Source organism: Lampetra fluviatilis, chromosome 24, assembly GCF_964198595.1.
Source record: "Lampetra fluviatilis chromosome 24, kcLamFluv1.1, whole genome shotgun sequence".
NCBI lineage: Eukaryota > Metazoa > Chordata > Hyperoartia > Petromyzontiformes > Petromyzontidae > Lampetra > Lampetra fluviatilis.
The window spans coordinates 6,534,914-6,556,538 of record NC_136298.1 but is presented as its reverse complement, the minus strand read 5'-3'; the positions used below and the strand labels follow the sequence as shown (position 1 = coordinate 6,556,538).

The window sequence follows — 21,625 nt, the reverse complement described above, 5'->3', positions numbered from 1 at the left end:
CCAGTTAAAGTAATACGACCTCAGGTGGTACCAACAATTGTGACATCTGTTCCGACCCAATGGGAAAAGCAGGACAGGTTGCAACCCACGTGGGGAAGCACTGAGTTGAACATTTGAGAATAAAATGGACAGGTGCAGACAATTCAAGAGATTAAATAACTGCCCCTCTGCTATTGTTCGTACAAATGTTTGCACATGTGCATTGTTGTTCTCCGATTACCATTAGCTCTTCTTTGTTCTGTTTGCCATTTTGATTGAACTGTTCAATAACAGCAGTTAGAATTATTTATGGACCACATGTTAAAATATTACGAATTTTTTCCGAGCCAAAATGGAAGAAAAGGTACAGGACGCAATATTGAATAATACAGATCTGTGGATATGAAACGAATCACAATGTAACTAAATAATCCAGTTTCACACTCACAAGAATGCACAATGAACAATGATATTTACAAGGTAGTTATGTACGCATCATGTTTCCACTCTGCTCAAAACATTACACAAATTATCTCAAACAATATATATAAAAACAACACTCGGTGCAAGCTTCAACTTGCACCTTCATTTCAAAGAGAATTCATATTTGGCTTTCGTATCATCGTGTGTGCAACTCTTAAGGTAAGTAACAAAAATATTATTTACAAATTATGTTGTATGTGTGATGTTTCGAAGTATGTGCAATCAACAAGTGCTTGGACAATATATACAATTGTACTATTGTTAATTAACTAGTCTCTTTTATACAGCATATATGTATAGAATTCTGATACTCTTATTAAAAGAGAAAATTGTGCTGGAAATGAGTAAAGGTGAGCACTTATATTAACATTATTACAGTGTCCCAGTGATTGAACTTACACTCGACAGTCCTGCACTCAAATCCATATTTACAGTTTTCACAACTTACATATCGCTCACTATGAAACCTGAACTTAACATTGCTCGCATAAATCAGACGAAACTGCCATCAGACCACACAAACACCTGGTCAGTCAATGAAGGTAAAAAAACGACCGCAAGCTGCTATCGTTTGTTTTGTCTTATCTATTTTTAAAACAGTAAGGTGACAGAATTGTTCCAGATGCTGCCGTCCATTTTGGCATTGTCCAAGGGGCAAACATTTACACTATGAGATCTCTTTTACCAGTGGCAAAATATAATGGTAGGTTTTTACCCTTTTAACTGGTACAAAACTGACACCTTTATTCAAGGCATCATGTTTGCAATGACCACAACACAAGTAGTCAATAAAGCAAACAAAAAGAAGCAACTCTGATAAGGATAATAATATGCACTGTCCTTGAAGTTGATTGGCCCACACCCGAGACGGCTCTAAAGAAAAGCCGTCTCGGGTGTGGGCCAATCAACTTCAAGGACAGTGCATATTATTATCCTTATCAGAGTTGCTTCTTTTTGTTTGCTTTATTGACTACTTGTGTTGTGGTCATTGCAAACATGATGCCTTGAATAAAGGTGTCAGTTTTGTACCAGTTAAAAGGGTAAAAACCTACCATTATTGTCAAAGGGGTTATAAAAATCAAATCATGGTCGAGCAGAGTTTTTTTGCCCCAAAACGTCGCTCAAGGTAGCCCGTTGGTGTAAATGCCATTCAGGGGCAAGTGATAGGCAGGGTCTTGTGGCTGATAACTAAAAACGTTGCAGGGCAGCAGAGATTCACGACGTCCAGTCCAAACGGTGGCCGGCACCTCCAGGCCACCACCGCTCACGCCACCGTCCATCACTCCCGCGCCGCCGCTGTCATCAACGTCGAGCGCAAGCCAGCCCTGTGGCAACGCGTTCGAGTTGTTATTCCGCTGTAGACTGAAGGGGTGTGCACTGGTGGGCAGTGAGCTTGCGAGGCCACCGCCGTCGCCGCCACCGCCACTCGAGGCCTGGGTGGGATTGATCACAGCCTTGACATCGCTGTTCTCGTAGACGTGCGTCTCCAGGCCCCAGTGAGTCGGTGCGGAGGCGGGGAGCCTCACGCCTGCTGGTGGTCCCGGCGTCCCGCCGATGTTAGACATCGCATCGTGCTGCGAATACTGTGCCCAGCTCGGCAGTTGGGTGCGTGTTGATGCGACGCTGGCGGCGGATGCGCGTAGCTGCTCCAGAGCCAACAGCTTGGCAGGGAGAGGCAGTGCGCGGGAAGGCAAGGGCGCCTCTGGAATCATTTTGGTCGTCTCGCCTCCGCCCTTGGTGCCAAGCCCGTGGCTTGTGGGCAGATGTGCGGGAACGGTGGTTGTGTAACCGCCGTCGAAATCCAGCGCTTTCTCCAGCAGATGCCCTTGCAGTTTCCAGCCGCAATCCACCGTGATTTCTGAAAACGTCTCCGTCTCGCGGACGTCCGGCGATGACGATAGAGTGATTCTCAGGAATCCTTGCAGGCTCTCGGGCTGGGAGCATACATAATGATGAACATTAACGGATGGACAACACTGTTCATGCAATAATGACATCGTCAACACATTGTCTATAAATATGATAACTAAATTGGCTGATTGGTGATGCAGTACTCGGAGCACTCTGCCGTGAAGCCAGTGGTGGAAATTCTATATTCCTCTAGTAGGCGTGCGTATATCCATAAGACAACCGCTGTTGACTTTCCTGGTCGGGAACTCAACGTTATACTAAACATGTGTCCATATTTGATCATATTACGAGAGTTAAAGTGTCCCCCCTGCCCCGATCCCCATAGCAGATGGATAGGGAGAGCTCATTTAATGCATGGACACTTTCCATCTTAGTTGGAAAGCATTAGAAAAAAACGTCAAACACATGATAACTTTGCCAAACAGGTTTAGGACCAACCCCCACATTTGGAACAGCGCATGAACTATAGCAACATGACGCACAGCGGCTTGGCCAATGTACGCCTCATGCTATAAAAATGGAGAGAATACCCAACTGCGCTATATTCGTTTAATTTGAACTGTGCAATACAGTACCTTGCTGAAGTCAATGTCCCTTGCCCAGCTGCAGTTCTTGGGATCCGGAACTTTGTGAAAAAATACATGCTTCATTCTGTGAAAACACAAATGAGCAATCCACGGGCATTCGAGGCAACGTTTAATTTCAAATGGTGACCAAAAATAACCATGTAAAATCTTTATCAGTCTCTTGTTTTGTCCTTGGGTAAGATTATCACGTCTTGGTGTAATGTCGAGCCTGCATTGCTCTTCCACAATGTATTTTCTCTGCAATTATTGATCTGAATGATTAATTTGCTGTTATCTAAAATACCCCATTTGTTGTACTGCATTCGAGGCGAGGTGTAGATAATGATGATGCAATGATGGAATCATGTGTGCAGCTATTGTGTGGATGCAAAGGCCTGCCGAAGGGACATCAGAAATTGGCCTGTGACTTCAATCGTGTCGGGTCGTTTTCTAACACAATGTGGTGCACTGCTAGCCAGAAAAAGTTTGGAATAGATAATTTTGTCCCATAAAACGATACTAAAAAGTCACCACATGCAGTTATATTCCATTGCATGCCTGTGAAATGAAAATGTGAAGAAAAGAATAGAACTTCAGAAAGAGAATTATCCATCATTATCATCATCATCATCATCCATCGTGATATATCCACTGCTGGATGAACGCCTCCATAAGCCGTCAACATCTCCCACAGTCTTGCAATGCAATCATCCATCTATCTCCTCTGCATGAGCTGCATTCGTCATCGCTCTGTTTTTGCGATGGGCATCCTCTTGGGCGATGTTTCTCTCCTTTGACTGCCATTCATTCGTTGTGCTCGATCATTGCTCAATATTTCTTCTCGCAGAATGTCCTGCCCAAACCCACTGACTTTATTTCATTTATTTAAATGAAACTTTCTATTCTACCGGGTAAAGCCCACTAAGCGATTTGCTCTTTTTTAGAGGTGATCTGGCGACACGTGAAAGTTAATCGAAGTCGCTTATTATCTATCATACGTGGGAGTTTATAGTGGCAGCCAAATATGTAATTTAAATGCATGTTTTTAATTGCAGAGGGAAAAACTGGAGGAAAATCCACAAGACCACCACAGGGAGAAAACACGCGGACTACAAATATACACGAGTCAATGTGGGGATCGAACCCATGACCTCCTGCTTACGAGTCAAGGGAGACAACATGTCACCACTACAGACAATGCGATGTCTCTAATTTGCATTTCATTGAGAAAAATTTGTATTCGTTTCTTGCAATTTCAACCCTCTGTTATCATCGTGGGAGATACAACAACAAGGAGCATAACCATAATTTAAACTCAAGTCATCCTCGCAGCGGCTTCTGGCCACTTTCAGATGCGCTTCTGCGGCCATCTGAAATGATCTTCCTTCCGATACGAGGAAGCCACTGGAGCTATGCACCTTTAAATCTAGATTTTAAACTAATTTCTTTAGAACTGCTTTTTGTGTTGAGTTTGTTGTCCTTCCTTGCACTTCCAATCAGCACGATTTGCTACATACAGCGATACATAAGTTCAGAGATGCTTGGCCAGTGAGTCATCTTTGGGGGCAAAGCTCTGGGCAAGAATTGACTAATTGAGAGCGAGATAAGAGAAGGGAGCTTGGGGTGCGGAGCGCTGAAGCGTGGCGTGTTACCTGCGGTATGACCGGGGATGTTAACTGTGGGTCATCTAATGAAGCGGCCCTTTGCGGAACACGGTGTGAGCTGAATCCTTTCATATACATACATAATGAGGTGGTCTTTCCGGAAATAATGACTCAGGTAGCTGTCTCTGGCTTAGTGGTGTGGGACCCCTGGTGTAAAATGAGCTATACATGTTGAACACTCTTTTGCACCATACGTAGACAATTGTACGTAGCTAACTGTGCTTATCGACATCAAATGAGCCTCTAAGAGACCAATGTCCCCACAACAGGGTAGCAGGAGTTTACATTCAAGATATACGAATTAAAATTTGGACGGCATACCCAAACCTGGTATATTTATATCACACTGTTGTGATATGCGGTTGGAACATGTCCCTAGATGCAAACACTCCTTCCACAGTGTTTATGAATTCCAGTTTAACACGTAGGCTTACGCGACCAATATCATCCATAATAGAGGTTTTTGGGTGAGATCGCGTAAATATATAAATGTGTCGTTAAAACCCGCCACCACCCGACACAGCCAACTAGTAAGAGTTGTCACATAAACAGAACGTTGCCAATTCGTCACAAGTACAGCACACCGGTGTGTTGGAGAGCCAAGCCACAACATTTACAATCTGAGTACGACGTTTCGCCAATAATTACAACTAGCTTAATCAGGCGACAGCCAGATTTGTGGAGAAGTCTAACTGTTTCGTTCCTTATATAGAGGCGTACATCTGTTGACCACCCTTCTGCGCTCTTGCACAATGTGGGGGGGGGGGGGTTACTGAGGCAACGTACATTATGCATGTGCATTATGCGAGCTCTTTGAACTTGTCCTTCCTGTCTATTGTGTTAATTAAAATAGCCCTACCAACGGTAGTACTTCAGTTATAATGTACGTTGCCTCAGTAACCCCCTCCACCCACATTGTGCAAGAGCGCAGAAGGGTGGTCAACACATTTGCACCTCTATATAAGGAACAAAACAGTAAGACTTTTTCACAAATCCGGCTGTCGCCTGATGAAGCTAGTTGTAATTACTGGCGAAACGTCGTACTCAGATTGTAAATGTTGTGGCTTGGCTCTCCAACACACCGGTGTGCTGTACTAGTGATGAATTGGCATGTTCTGTTTACGTGACAACTCTTACTAGTTGGCTGTGTCGGGTGGTGGCGGGTTTTAACGACACATTTATATATTTACGCGATCTCACCCAAAAACCTCTATTATGGATGATATTGGTCGCGAAAGCCTACGTGTTAAACTGGAATTCATAAACACTGTGGAAGGAGTGTTTGCATCTAGGGACATGTTCCAACCGCATATCACAACAATGTGATATAAATATGCCAGGTTTGGGTATGCCGTCTAAATTTTAATTCTTATATCTTGAATTTAAACTCCTATTTTCACTCACTCCATGAAATGATTCTGCTTTGCCACATGCTCTTGCAATTTTTTTTAGTAAGAACTGCTAAGAGTCGAGTGTTGCCACCTCCGAGGTAAAACGAATTGGGGCATATCATGGGAAAACTATTATCTTGCAATACCAGAAGAGGGGAGAACTACGTGTAAATGCATTGTCTGGAGTGGTGTATCAATACATCATCGACAAATACAAATTAGGCTTGTAATGTCCCGGCAAAACTTACAGATTTCCCAGAAAAGCTTCCTAAAAAAAGAGGGGACTTCCACGGAAAACCAGGAATGGTGGAAACCCCACACGCATCCAATGCTCTGGTGAGTTACCTGGCTGGGACGATGACGATGCAGATGCATGTGATGATCCCACCGGACAGAAGCAATAGACCGGCAATGAGCATCATGATGAAAACGAATTCACGGAAACCTGCCCAATAGAACAAACACACAGGCAAAAATCGCGCGTGTAAATGCACTCCTGTGATCATCAGAATGACATGCTTTTAAAGGTAAAGGAGCAGCACTCCAATTACTTGCTCATCTCACTGCTAACAGAAGGGCTTCTATTAGAGTGAGGTGTAGAGAACGCTTCTATGCTGGGCAAAGGTATGTATGTATGTTGAATTTCTTTCGCACCGTACGTAGCCAACCGTGCGAATCAAATGTCTTGGAAGAGGTGGTATTATCTACACTTTGCATCACCACACACGACCTGACAATTCGCTGTGGCTGCACATCGAACTGGCAACCTCTGGACTGGTAACCTCTGGATTGCAAGTCCATTGCTAACATGTTACATCATGGCAACATTTGACAAAAAAAATGGTCTTCACTCACAGTGAGTCTCAAGACACTTTGACCAGAATTTAATGATTACGTCAAGAAATGTAGGACCTACTAATAGTGAAATTAAATCTAAATGCTTTTTCTCAGTTATTCTTCATCTGTGCTATGACAGCACACAATCACATGTATTCTACATCACCATCACATCATTAAGTATCACCATTGTCATCAATGCTATAACCACAAATTCCACCACCAAATTCATCTGCACAAGTCACACACAGGTCTCGGCACTGATGAAACTATTTTGCGTCAGTTTTACACAAGACAGTGAGAAATAAACAATTTGTAATGCACACAGTTTGTTTTCATAAATAGAGGGAGATAATGATTTTGAGGCAAAGGAACCACAATCAAACAATTGCCCAAGCTCTGTTCACTTATATTTGGTTGTTTGGCAAAACTCCATATTTGGTTGTTCAGCAAAATCCATTGACTTTTATGCACCATTTCCTTTGATCGATGTCTAATGGGAATTACCAGATGGTGGCAAAACTCAATGCTAGCAAACTGTTCTGGAGTTGCAGATGTAACTGAAATGACGGGGGTACAGACAGGAATCACTGTTGGCGATAGCAAAGAGGAACAAGGTGAGACAGCTGGCCATGTCGAGGGCCAGAGGGCACTTTCCATCACCATCCTGCAGGGTTCAGCCAACGGGACGAGCAATGGAGGTCGGCCACGAAGCAGCTGAACAATGAATGAAGTGACTTGGACGGTGAGGTCAGTAGCAGAAATTGTGCAGATCGCGAAAGAGTACAAGAGATGGAGAGAGTTTATTGCAAAAAGCATGACTGGTGCCCCTACAATTCCTCACGGTTAACAGACTGATCACGATGATGATGATGTTGAGTGCACTCAATGTTTCAATTCTCAAGGCACTCTAAATGCCAAACCAAAAAACATCCCCGCACCCCGTCTGCACCACTGTCATCCTCCCCGATGGTGGAAAGTTAAATATTTTCTGTAAATTAGTCACAGAGAAAGCCCTTGTTGAATGATTCCCTGAGGGCACTACCCAGGGCACTGCCCTGCAATGCCGGAACACTGTCGTGCTCACTTACCTGTGACGGCCTTGCTTGTGAGGCTGCGTGGGCCCTCTCCGGCTGAAGTCACAGCCGCCACCTGAAGCTCGTACTCAGTGTTGGGCTCCAGCCCTTCTAGGCGGTGGCTGCTTATGCATGTGCCCTCCACTGGTGATGTGCAGGGCACCAGCACTGAAAACAGAGGCAGCGGAACAAAATCATTTTAGGGGTGGGGGGCAGGCAAAGTGTTTTGGGGGGTAGTCAATGATCGTTGGACATTTGTGAAAAATAGCTTCGTAGCCAATCGGATTTATCCAGGATAAATACAGATTCTGATTGAGGTGGAGCGGAGGAGGCACGGCGGGTGGGGATTGCTACAGAAAGGATTATTTGAATACTGACATAAACACAGAGACATATAGATAAACACACACACACACACTTATTGAAAGAAGATACAGGGAGACAGACAGATACAAAGAGTTACATGCAAAACGAGACACATAGACAGACACACACACAGACATAGATACACATACGCATGCAGAGACACAGAGACAGACACAGAGACACGTGCAGGAAAATACATAGACACACACATATTCAGAAAACACTAGACTCTTATCCATCATATTGTGTATCCGCCGTTTTTGTCTACCCTCCATATTCATTGAATACACAAAGTAACTTTCTGTTCTCATTTAGTAAAAAGCTAAGATGGCAGGGGCTGGAATGGGGAAATTACGAAGGGGTGGGAGGTGGGCGTGGAGGGTGGGGTGTGCTATTTTCATTGGTGATGATTTTCCAGTTGAGTTATCCTTTGGGTGAGAGGCTAGAAGAGGGGTTTGTCGTAAATGGGGCATATATTTGGTCGATAGTCTTCATGAGTCGATGCTTCTCTCACGAATGGGGTGCTCTGACGTTGCTCGACAGGTGCAAGGCAGGAATTTCAAGTTGTGTAGAATTTTCATCTCGGTAGTTGAACATTCTGAAAAGGGGTTGGGCTAATTCCATTGCAGAGGGTTTCTGTACTGGGTTTCATGGGCTTATTCTATCCGGCAAGGATGCTATACACTCCTGAAATATTGTTAACTGGGCTTGGCTCATGCAGCCACTGTATGAAGAAACGTCGTCGTGTGTGGCAGATGGTCTTTTTTCACATTTGTTTATTGTGTTTTTAATGTCCAGGTAAGCTTGTGCTAACGGGGAATTTTGCCATTTTGGTCCATTTAGCTCATTGGGGCAGGAAGCCACGAATAGGCTGGAAGGCAGCCAGAAACGGACACTGCCGATTATTACCCAAGCTCTTTGGTGTGCCAGGAGGTGGGGGGGGGTCATTGCTCTGTATAAACCCAATGGAGTAATTTTAATTTACATTTCCAAATTTGGCAAATTTGGACCATGAAGTCGTCACAGAGTGGCCTATTCTTTGCCGAAAGATATCTCACGGGATGTTTAAACGTCCTCTGTGAAGCAGATGGCAGGTATTTTTTTAAAACGGCTAATATACCCGCAGGATTCATTGCTGGATTTGAACGGTGAGGATGGCATGAATACCGAATATACTAAATTATTGTGATTAATTATTATAAGATGCTAAGCCATGTGTGGTAACTGAGGCTTGTGGGTGGTATAGCGTAACTCACAAGTTTGTATGAATTGGCGGACAAACCAACATTTCTCAAGGAGAAAACCACATTATTTGGTGTTTTCTGTCTCAAACTCTGATCCACTCTACCTCTCAGGCCTCTCTCTGTGCTGCGAAGAATGGCAATTGCCAGAAATGTCGCCAATTATGGACTTTTCCTTTCAAGCTGCCGTTATTGACAAATGTTTTGATAGCATATGCGATGAATTGATATTGTTGCGCAATACCTATGACAATATTTACTGTTCTGGTATTGTGCTCTTAAAAAAATCCTGTCTTGTTTTAATTTAATGGCAGGATGCTTCTCTAATTTAATTGTGATAGCTTCACTAAGGATCTTGTCGTCTGCGTTTAGAGGATAGATTGCTCCCTATAATTTGTGTAATGGTCTGATGGAGTGTTCTGTTTGTGCATAGCCGATTTACAGGCTTCAGTGAGTCAGGAAGTGTTCTGGATGTAATTGCCTTGGTTACAGCCAACCAATTTAAATAACGTTAAGTTGAACAACAAATGCAGGGGGCTGCATTGGCAGTGGTGTAGAAGCACATGTTTGAGATATTTTACAACTGTTGTGGACTAATGATAATAATGGTAAATATTTTCACCCAATACAGTATATGTAAACAAGTGAAAAGCACACCGCATCTGCGCACTATGCAAAACCCATCAACAGTTTCTGAAGAAGTGCATTGTGGTCCTCTTGTTTTAGGGTCATCATAAACATTTCTTTCAGCAAATGTGACTGACTGACGGCAGTAGTGCTACAGAGATAGATAACTGTGGACCCGTTTATTTGTTATATAGTCACCAATGCTCACTGCCTATGGAAACAATATATACGTGGAGTTTCCACTCTGACACTCTGGGGCCCATTTAGTTTGGCTGGTTTTTGTATTATATATATGTGCTTGTGTGCTTTTAATTGTTATGATAGATTTCTCTTGTAATTTACCGATTTTAATTAAAACACGCTAGAATTCTGGTGTTGCAGAATTGTTTTTGCATGTTCAAATAGATGATCAGGGAGAGTAATATTCCATTTAGCTTGCATTCCAACATGTCTTGGACTATACATACACTATTGTAAGTGCACTGCGGTTCAAACAATGCATATTTATGGGAAGGACTGACATTTGTGCGTAATGCTTTAAATACTTTGGTCCTTGAAAATTTCAGCTCATACAAATACTGTATTGTGCAAATGCAATTCACTTCTGAGAAATATAGCAATTCTTCTGGCTAAATCACGAAAATAATCTATGAATAATTTTGTACTGGTGTGGTCGTATCTTTTATTATGCAAACGCAGTTGAGTAACATCTCTCATATAGCATCATAACCGCTAGAAAATATTGGTTATTTAAATTTATATAGAAACATAATTCTCCATCTTCAGTCATTTTAAATGGAATTTTTCCAATGCAGGGACATACACAGATTAGAACAAATTGTTATACCATGCCTGTTTTGGATACACAATACTATTTTGTGCATCACTCAAAGGTTAGATATTTAATTTTGTCATTTGCTTCAGGCACCTCCTTTGTAATGGGATATCTCCATCACTGCAATCCGTATATGCACTCGAGGCTAAAAACAGCCTCAAAACAAGATAGCGAATGATATTCAGCCTGCTTTCATTCATTTGTTTTCCTTCAAAGTCCCTCGTGGTGTTATTTAGACGTGAGAGAAATTGCAAAACGTCCACGGCTGTATTCATGCTCCGAAGCGAAATACTCGAGGCCCTGTTCAATCGTTACCGCGTGGGCTTTTGCACTCGTGCCGTATTGCTCGCCAATGGCGTGTTCGGGATTGTGCCACGCACGATCCATCGACACGACATCGTGACGTATTTCGCTCTCCAGCAGCCGAAACTCCCAGCGCACGGAGCGAAACACCGCGGACATCATAACGAACAACGCGCGGTGCAGCCAAAACGCACGTCGGAGCAATGTATTCACATTCTTGACAAAGCGGTCAACACACATTGGTGATTTGCTCCACAGTCATAGGCACATTGAAGTTTGTTTGCCACAAAATCTACGAAAATAAGTATTGATATGATATATGTGAGAATGAGCTTCATTGCTCTTCGGATTCCTCCAAGATAAGGAGAGATTCTGATTGTAATAAGGTGTTTATTGCACATTAAACACTACCGTGTTACTGATTAAAGAAGAACATCTTCTGCAGATGTTGGCATCTGCGGCTGCGCTGTGAGCGATATTGATGATTGTAGTGACGAGGACGCAAGGTGTGTTGTCGAACTGCACATGGCTCGTGACCATCGACACTTCAGCAATCATGTAAGCCAAGACATTCTATCTATTTTCATCTGAAGATCACGACAACGACGACATTGATGACGGTGGTGAGAGTAATGAAGGCTTAACTGCAGTCTGAGCATGCATACTCCGCACCTCGTTTTGCTTGTCCGTCGCCAGACGACGGTCGGTAGTAGATGGCGTAGTGGGTGAGAAAGCCGTGCAGGTGGTCGATGCCCAGGGGGTCCCAGCGGACGTCGCACACGCTCGCGGAGCAGCTGTGCGTCAGCACGTTCCTCGGCGCCACCACGGGAGCTGACGAGCAGAAGCGAGCGTTTTTTGCTCGGTATTCATCGTCGCGATGCTTTGCTCTCACGAGAAGCGCACAGATCTACGGGATTAATCATGGAAGAGGTTTTCTATTTTTTGCGGGAGAGTGTCTCACCTCCTTGCTTCATGTAGGTGTAGGTGCTGCTGCAATTCCCCTCTCCTTGCTGGTAGCTTGCGTACACAGAGACCTTGTACCGCACGTAGTCCTGGAAGTTATCTGTTGAGAGAATTTAAGTCACGTGACACGTACCAACGTCTTCATCTGAGGAAGGACAATTGCCCGAAATGGTAGCGTCCTATTTTCATTTCTCTTATAGGGGAGTGTGAATGAATAGTATGGTGAGTGTGTTTTTATTGCATCTAACATGAGAAAAAAAATCTAATTTGGTACTGTCATACACAAAAGCTCTTCATGTAGTCATCAGCAACCATGATTTCTCCGCTACTGCATGAAAGCCTACCCATGTCGACACCATCGCTCGTGGCCTCGCGATACAATAATCGACCCCGCTGCTGTACCGCGGGCTGATCTCTCATTGCCCCATCTCTGGGGCAGCAGTTCCCTTGGGTATATTCCCGCCTTTGGATGCCATTCACCACCAGTATTGTCCACCGTCTATCACCCCTTCCAGTGATGCTCGCTATCCTTGAGGTGAGTTTTTTTTTCTGGACGCATCCAGCACCTCAGTGTCGTGATGGCAACAGGAGCCTGGGCACAACTATTTATTTTGCCGCGCGAGAGGCCTCCCATATTTAGGTGGCGCATACAGAATGCTGGGCTTTTTGTTTTTTGGCCTTCTCATGGGGCCTCGAAGAAATTTATTTGACAGCTCCTTCGGTTGTTGTTCCGACCGAGGGGCCGTTTTACCAGCGTCCGGTCCACCGTGGTGGTGGTGGTGGTGACAACATCAGTTGTGCCAGGCACTTAACATGGAAAGCTGGGTGCAGGTAACATCGTCTTCCTCTGCCTCTCTTTCGAGAACGTAGAAATACCTGCTCTTTCTGCTCGGCATCTCAAGGTTCGCTCGAATTTATTTCCACATCGATTTCTTGTTGTTGTTTATTGTTGTGGGTTGCACCGCACCTGTGAGCAACGCGCTCGTGTTGATGGAGCTCACACGGCGCCACCTGATGCGGCCGAGGTCCAGAGCCGACACGTTGGCCCACTCGACCAGGTAACCCTGGGGGGGCAAGCGCCGCCCCGCGAGCATGGGCACCGCCCAGGTGACCAGCAGGGACCTCGATGCATCCGGACGCACCGACACCTGGGAGGGTGCCGGCCCTGTCATAAAGTATTCAAACAGATAACTCATTACGTTCATGTCAGACGATACAATGGATTATGTTCATCTCAGATCTCAGGTGAACATAATCGAGCACGTTGCTCACAGGTACGGTATGTTCATCTCGGGTGAACATAATCCATTGTATGTTGATTAACTGTGACTAACCCAACCGGTAATATGTACTGCATATTCTCAGATGAACATAATCCATTGTAATTTATATGATTACAGTAACGCCCCCCACATGTTTTTCACACCTGATAGGCTCATAGCGATGACATTACCTTATTTTATTTAAGACAAGAAACTGGAACCCTTTTTCATAATTATGCCAAATGGCCCGATGAAGCTGGTTGTAATCACCAGCAAAACGTCGTACTCAAATTCGAAATGTGTACTTTCTAACACACCGGTGTGCTGAAGTAGTAACTAATTGGCATGTGACAAACCTTACTAATTGTCTGTGTCGGGTGGTGGTGGGTTAACGACACAATTATATTTATGCGATCTAACCCAGATCGCGTGTCACAATTCCCATGTCAACTTATAGAAAATGCAAATTCACACATCTGTCTGCAGAGAGGCGTCTGGAACAGGGTTGCCACCGATTCCACTGTAGACCGAACCCAGATTTATTCACAGTCAGCCTAGGACTGTAATAAAAGTTCAACACAACGCATGTACCCGACCTCGCTACAAATAAATTCCTGCTGCCACCCAAACACAGATGCCAATTCCCAGGACAGGTGGCGAACCTTGTCTGGATGAGGTGGATCATTGGGTCAGCTTGGAAATTAAACTGTTTATATAACTATCGCCTCCATTACCCTTCCCCTCCATGAGTTGTAAAAGGTAAAGGTGAAGCCCTGAAAATGTCTTGCTCATGCCACTACTGGTCGATAAACCCCTCTAAACGGTATTTAGGCCTCCTATTCGATGCTGGCCAAAGGTCCCACAAGAGGTGGGAGTTCCCACGCTTTACCCCACCACATGTGCCCTGTAAAACAACTGTGGTCTACCCATTTATACTTCTCGGTTGACAGATGCAGGGAGATGTAATAAAATTGTACCATTATTTTTTTAATCACCTCTGGATTGCAGGTCCAGCGTGCTAACCATGACACCATGGCATAATCCTTGTTGTAGAAGACTGGAGTAACTCCGAATGCACTCATTGGCTAAGACAAGTCTATTCAACAATATTTGCCAGTTGCATACAGACACAATTGAAAATTGCATCTGGGTGGCAGGATGGCACAGTGTAACATTTGGGCCTCACAGCAAGAAGGACCTGGATTCGATTTCTGACTCCGGAGGATTTCTCCACAAATCTGGCTGTCACCTGATGGAGCTAATTGCAATTACTGGCGAAACGTCGTACTCAGATTGTAAATGTTGTGGCTTTGCTCTTGCAACACATCGGTGTGCTGTACTGTACTAGTAACGAATTGGCATGTTCTGTTTATGTGACAAACCTTACTAATTGGCTGTGTCAGGTGGTGGCGGGTTTAATGACACATTTATATATTTACACGATTTAACCCAACTCTATTATGGAGTCTGTATGTTCTTTCCTTGTTCTGGATGGGTTTCCTCCAGGTTTTACAGTTTTTCCTCATCGCAAAAAAAAATCGTATAAAAAGTAATTGGGACCAGCCAAAAATACCAATGCTGAAAAATTACTTGCAAATTACTCAATTTGGATAACACATCACAACATCGCTCCCTACTATATCAGTCTGTGACACACAGCGCAGCACTACAATAATGGCATGAATACCAAACGTATTTAATTATTATTAACATTTCGCAACTAAATCTCCGATTGGGAGAATGTCCTCAGCACAGATGCTCAGATAACACGCACCTTGGTGGGAACGTGCTGGGATTACGAGCAGCATGTTCCGCTCGGATCGTCCGATGGAATTGCGAGCGGCCACGGTGACACGGTGCTGCGATTGCCCCAGGGAAAGTCGATACGACGAGACGTTGCCGACGAAGATTTCGCTGACCCTGCCACTCGTGTTGATCGACAGGATATACTCTTGAACGCAGCAGCGGCCATTTTCACAGGACAAGGGCTGTTGGTCAGGGGGGGAAGAGCACGGGGAGACAAGCAAAGCTTTAATGTGGAAAGCGAGGGGGAGGAAATCTCAATAAATGCCCCACAAGTTTGCTGACATCTAGCTCTGCGGTGGTTTTTTTGTACGTGTGTATGTACGTTGAACTTCTTTTGCACCGTACGTAGCCTACCGTACTAATCAAAGCTGTTCCCAGGGTCAGCTCTCGAGGCGTGCTCGGGTGGGCCCTCCACCATGAAATGTCCCTTTTGGTGCACCCTAGTTCACTTTCCTTAGCAATATCTCACTGTTATGGTGACCCCCCACACAACAGCCGCGGTCAATTTCCTCGCCTGTATATTTGAAGTTTGCATGTCTCTCCCTACCCGTGGTCGTGTGGATTTTTCTCCCTCCAGTTTTTTCCTCCACATTTAGAATCAACGTGCTTTTAGAGTATTTGACTGCTACAAATTTCCACGCAATAAGCCACTTCATTGAGCTATCACTTGTGGCCAGGTCGCTTCTGAAAAAGATTACATATCTCAGTGGGCCTTACCAAGTAAAATTAAAAAAATTGTTTAGTTTTATCCATGTTGCACCATATTCTCTGGATTATAAGATGCACTTTTTTTCTATGAATTTTAAAGCACAACAGGAGCACATGGTGTGTGCCTGACCAGATCTGTTTGACGTTCTTGACTCCGAGGACAAGCTTGGGGTGTGTCTTACTTTCTGGAGCGTCGTGTGTAACGTGGATAAATACGGTAACGCGTTTTGTTCGGCATGATGTCCAACGTTTTGTTGCGTGCATGTGCCGGAGCTTCTTCAAACTGAGCAGAGACTGTATTCAGTTTCCTAAAGGAGCTCACAGCACGTGAAGTGAAACGTCGGCCATCATACCGAACAATACGCCGTGCGATTGAATTACAGCAGCACATTGGAAAGCTGTACAGTACAACCGCAAATACCTAAGGCAGTGGTAATGCTGACATCTCTGTGGAGTTTGGAGTCGTTAGTTTCTCATATGCATGAGTTGTTGCACAGCAGTTTTCCTTCCACGTGTAAAATAAAAACAATAACAGTGAATAGTTTTTGGCATGGCCCTGTACAGAGTAGATCCATGCTAAAATCATAGCCAAGTATTGTGTTTTTTCTGTTTTAAGGTCATGTTAATGACAAAAGTAGAGTGTGTTTTCTTGAGTTTGTATTTGTACACCTTTGCCATTCCATTTCCTCACGTATATATATTTTTACATTCAAAGTACTTATCAAAGTTGTGGGCAAAACAATTAATTTACAGCAGCAACGATTAAAATAATTGACTGCCCATTGTCAATCCACTGCTGAATGAAGGCCTTTCAATGCCGCAACAATCTCGGGGGGCTGTGTGAATGTGTGGGTTGCCCTAGTGTGGGTTGGTATAGCGATAGGCTTAGAACCAGTTCAGACATCACTCGCTCCTGATGTTAACCGTGACCAGGAATTTTACTCGACTGGCGAACACTTGCCCAACAACCCGCGGCACAACACAATGAAACATCAGAGCTATCCAGCACAACCGCCAAAACCAACAGAATCGTACCTATGTACGTTGAACTTATTTTGCACTGTACATAGCCAACCGCGCTAGTCGGAGGTGCAAAACAATGTCAATAAGAACATTAAACAGGCTGGTTCATAGGAGCAAAAAAAAAGAAAAATATGCTTTTAAACATAGATAACAGATAACAAGAGTTCTGTGAAAATAAACCAGCGATCGTGGTGTAATGGGAGTGTAGCAACTGATGGGAGCTCTGATTTGGTGTGGAGCAACCACAGCCACTTCAACAAAAAAACGTTTGTTGATGCTTTATCTCAGATGTGGCTGTTTCACCGCTAAACATTTTCGCATTAATCTCTCGTGGCCAGCTTTTTGTGAAGGCCGTCCTCGAGACCCACCGCCAGTCCATGCATGACTTTGGCGTGGGTGTTCATTTATAGCTATCCGGCTTCACTGGTATGGAACCATCTCCTCACAAACATCAGAGAAAATGAAATAGATTTTTTTCTTTCTTTAGAACTGCTTTTTTACGCTCTGTTTGTTGTTTCTCCCCTGCACAGCCGATTAGCACAGGTTGGTTATGGATTTTAGGTGAAACAGGTTAAACATGTATTTTAAGAGAAGCTGATAGTTGCGATAAATGTAAACAATAATAAACCACTTATTGAGTGCATCTATAATAGAGTATTCATATGATTATTACTACGCTTGCTTATGCAGTAAAGCCTCACTGAGTCTCAAATCTTTTTCAGAAGGGTCCTGCCAAGTTTTAGAGTTGGGGGCGGGGGGGCGATGTTGCGACGTGTAATTCTAATCTAATCGAAGCGATCCGCATATCTGCTTGTTTGTACGAATCTTGAACTTATTTTGCACCATACGTAGTCAACAGTGCTAATCGAAGGTGCTTCTAACGTGTAACGCCTTGATTTCAGCAACGGTCTGAAGTCACACTTATAAGCTTTAAATGATATTGCATAGGATACATTGCTTGGTAATTTTAAACCAAATGTATTTTATTTTATTATATATTTTAAGTGCTGGGCATTATTTTAGATGAAATTTTATGTCCAGTGATTAGAGATACCTTTACTGATATGAATTACACTGTAAAAAAATAAAGGTGTTTGATCGAGATTTATTGAAGTTTATCGGTAAACTGGCGCATTCATTGGTCATGGCAAAATCAGTTTGAAGTTTAAGAAGTTTCGTTTCGTAATCTTTATACTTTCTGTTTTGCCATGAATGTGCTTGGTTGTAACTTTGCTGTTTAATTCTTGCCCGTGAGATATGTTTTACCATGTAAAATTTGATATTCCAGTGCACTAAGCGAGAACAGAGTAACTTTAATTTATCCTATGATGTTAACAAACCTTAAGAATGTACAAGCAGAAAACACAATGCTGCAGGCACCCTTTTGCGTTGCAATGATGGCAGCATTAAAACCAAACTCACTAAGTGGCTTATTGACCAAACACTGCTTAATTAACGAAAAATGTCATAAACTACCCTTGTAAAGAAGCACCATCACTCAGTGTTTGGTGATGCAGTTTTTTCACTTATCGGGCAGTTATTTATAAATTATGACTCAAATAAATAATAAGCAGTTCATGTTTTTTTATATGAAGCCATGTCACTTTTACTTTCGTATGGATTAATAGCAGCAGATTAGATATGTAATTTTAGATGTGTTATCCACTCAAGTGTCTGTTCATTGTTAACACCTGCAGGTGTTTATGATGTAATCTTTAATGCGACATTTGTGCATCAGGTGGCCGCACGGGCCGCATCGGCCATGTCTGGTCCTGATTCGGATGATGGTCGATCATTGGCGGCGTGGAAGGTTGAAATCAGGAGGTTCGATGGTAGGATCCTGTATGAGATGTTTATTTTTTATTATTTATATTGGCCGCAGTCCAGACTTGCTTCCATCTCTCGCCTTCATTCGTATTTGTGGCGGGAAGTCATGTCAGTGAGGTGGTGTCAAAGCCAATCGATATACCATTCGCTGCCACTTTCAGAGGTTCGCGGTTTGAAGTCAGCAGGCCACCACGGTTATCGCTGCAGGCGTGTTGACTGTATCAGACACACTGTCTTATTCACAATGGACGCTCTAGATCCTTTGACGTTATTCGAAACAAAAGACCACTGTGTGTCAGCATCATATTCTGTGATAGCCTTGCGCTAGAAGAGAATAGAAAATGTACAATGTACCCTGTTATCATTATGTGTTAGCTGACTAAATGTAATTGATTCAATAGTTATTATAATTATATATATTTTACCTCCCAGAGCACGGTGACTTCTCGGTTGTCCTCAGTCTCGTTTTCAGCAAGAACTCGCCAAATATCTGGCCCCTTCGCTGGAGCTGCGGACAAATCATACACGGCATCAGATAGACGCATAATGGGCAGGCTTGTCACCCCAGTACAGAACGCGTGTGTCTGAGCCCTACGAACCTGGCAACCCGAATTCGATTCTCTCTCTCGTAAAATAACAGTGGTGAATATTTGAGTTGTCCTGGGCCTCCCCGAGGTCGACTTAAATGAGCACCCGGTGCAATGTGTAAACATCAACGCTGCGGAGACAAAGGCTGTGGTGTTGGCCACCCAATCCCTCGTGTACCCTGTTGGCCTTCATTAGGTGCTCATGAACAACATTTAACCCATCAGTCTGTTAAAGGCTACATGCGAGATTTTTTAAATTTTAGTTTTTGAACCTTTAGCAAGGAGATTGTTTGTGGTATGACTATGACAACTGCTCACTAGAATGTATATATGGCCACATATTATAGCTCAACGAAGTGGCTTATCATGTAGAAATTTATAGCAGCCAGATACTCTACACGCATGTTTCTAAAAGTGGAGGGAAAAAACCGGAGAACCCGGAAAAAAATCCACTTGACCATGGGGAGAACATGCAAACTCCGAATGCCCAACAGGCGTCAGGGTCGGGATCGAACCCACGACCTTCTGTATACCAGGCGACGGTAGTTAACATCTCGCACCCAATGATCTCAACGCTTTTTTGTTGCTTCACGTACGGTTCAGCTCTCCGACCGCGTGCAACACCGGCGAGCTCCACTCGCTCCAGAAGCCCTCGCGCTGGTATCCGTGTCCCCGCACGCGCGCCGTGTACACGGAGCACTCCTCCACGCCGTCAATCCTGTACCACATGTCGTTGCCCACTGCTACCACCTGTAAACAACGAGGATAATTGCAATAATCATTATTATTGACATCGCATCATTCACGCATATCGTGCCTCAAAAACACATTCGTAGAATTTGTTTTCACGCAGGGTCGGGGGGGAGCACAGACAAGTGGGGGAAGGCAGCCACAACTGGGGCCAACGATTGCCGATGGTTTGGTGTGGTCCTAGATTCAGAATGTTTTGCCATCTCCATGAAGTGAGTGTTTATACATGTGGGAGGAAACCGAAGTACCCAGAAAAAACCGACAAAAAGGATAAGGATTTGCATTTACAGAGCGATTTCTTGTTATTTTCTTTTAACCTATCTACGTAACTTTACTGAAAGACCCAAAGAATATGAATTCCTGCAGTCACAAAAGCTTTAAGTCAAGATTTGCATGTATGTATGATTGTTGAGCTTCTTTCGCGCACCGTACCGAGCCAACCGTGCTAATTGGAGGTGCGAAATGCTTCACAAATTCAAAGTGCCCGAGATCACATCTCATCTTAACCATTCCAATGCCCCTCGGCAGTCTAGTCAAGGGGAACCTCAAATTGAATCTGTGGCACAAGGTCTACACATCACTGGGATGCAAAATGAGCATAAGTCTTCATGAAGGGGGCACTGTTGGCGTGTGGCTTTGCCCAATTTTCAAACCTTGCGTGTAATTTATCAAATTCGACACAAAGGACTACAATTTTCTAAAAAAACATCACAACATATTTCACGTTCATTGCGAAGCAGACAGCATGCACTATTTAGGATTAACCAGGGTGGCCAGTTGGCTCGAACTTTGGCAATGAGAGGCAAACGTGCTACCGCTCGCCTACGTCACCACCCACTTGTGCACATGGAAACAAATAGTGCTCTGCGTCTGTATTGTGGCTTTAACACCTGCTGGCCAGATATCAAAGATGGCAGGGCTTAATTACGTATACAAATACTGCTCCACTTACGAACATTCAACTTACAAACTTTCAGAGATACAAACAAACCTGTTTGTATGTCCAGTTGCCTATTCGGACCACGAGTCATACGTTCAACCGCCACGCAATAGATGGTGGTGGTGGCATCTACATCTGCAGGAGATTATACAACCTATAAAGTGTTGTGTACATGCCATATAACATATTTGGAACCCACAGGAGTAAAGTTGTACTTAAGGACAAATTGACTTATGAACAGACCTCTGGAACCTAACTTGTTCGTAAGTAGAGGAGTCTCTGTAAACTATTCTCATGCAACCTCGCAATCCCATCCGCAATTGCTGTTTGAGATATAATTAATCTTAAACCAGATGACCTAGTCAGGGGAAGCTTGAATCAGCCTCACGTTGCTGAAGATACTCAAACTAGGTGATGGAGACGAAAGTTTAGTGGTTGCAGGGGGTCAGGTGAATGAGGCTGATGTGTTCTACCATCAGT

General features: G+C 43.8%; 1 protein-coding gene across 2 annotated transcripts in view; it reads right to left on the bottom strand.

Annotated features, from left to right (window-relative positions):
• Positions 1-1,482: 1,482 nt before the first annotated feature.
• LOC144941233 (interleukin-31 receptor subunit alpha-like) overlaps positions 1,483-21,625 on the bottom strand; it is a 30,889-nt gene continuing 10,746 nt past the window's right edge. For both annotated transcript variants that reach the window (XM_078867853.1, XM_078867855.1), the window contains 10 exons: positions 20,052-20,205; positions 19,294-19,376; positions 15,279-15,492; positions 13,210-13,407; positions 12,241-12,342; positions 11,952-12,110; positions 7,923-8,075; positions 6,340-6,439; positions 2,949-3,024; positions 1,483-2,396 (listed from right to left, as the gene is read on the bottom strand). In XM_078867853.1, coding sequence (XP_078723979.1) covers positions 1,584-2,396; positions 2,949-3,024; positions 6,340-6,439; positions 7,923-8,075; positions 11,952-12,110; positions 12,241-12,342; positions 13,210-13,407; positions 15,279-15,492; positions 19,294-19,376; positions 20,052-20,205 — 2,052 coding nt within the window. In that variant the 3' untranslated portion in view covers positions 1,483-1,583. The remainder of the gene's footprint in view (positions 2,397-2,948; positions 3,025-6,339; positions 6,440-7,922; positions 8,076-11,951; positions 12,111-12,240; positions 12,343-13,209; positions 13,408-15,278; positions 15,493-19,293; positions 19,377-20,051; positions 20,206-21,625) is intronic.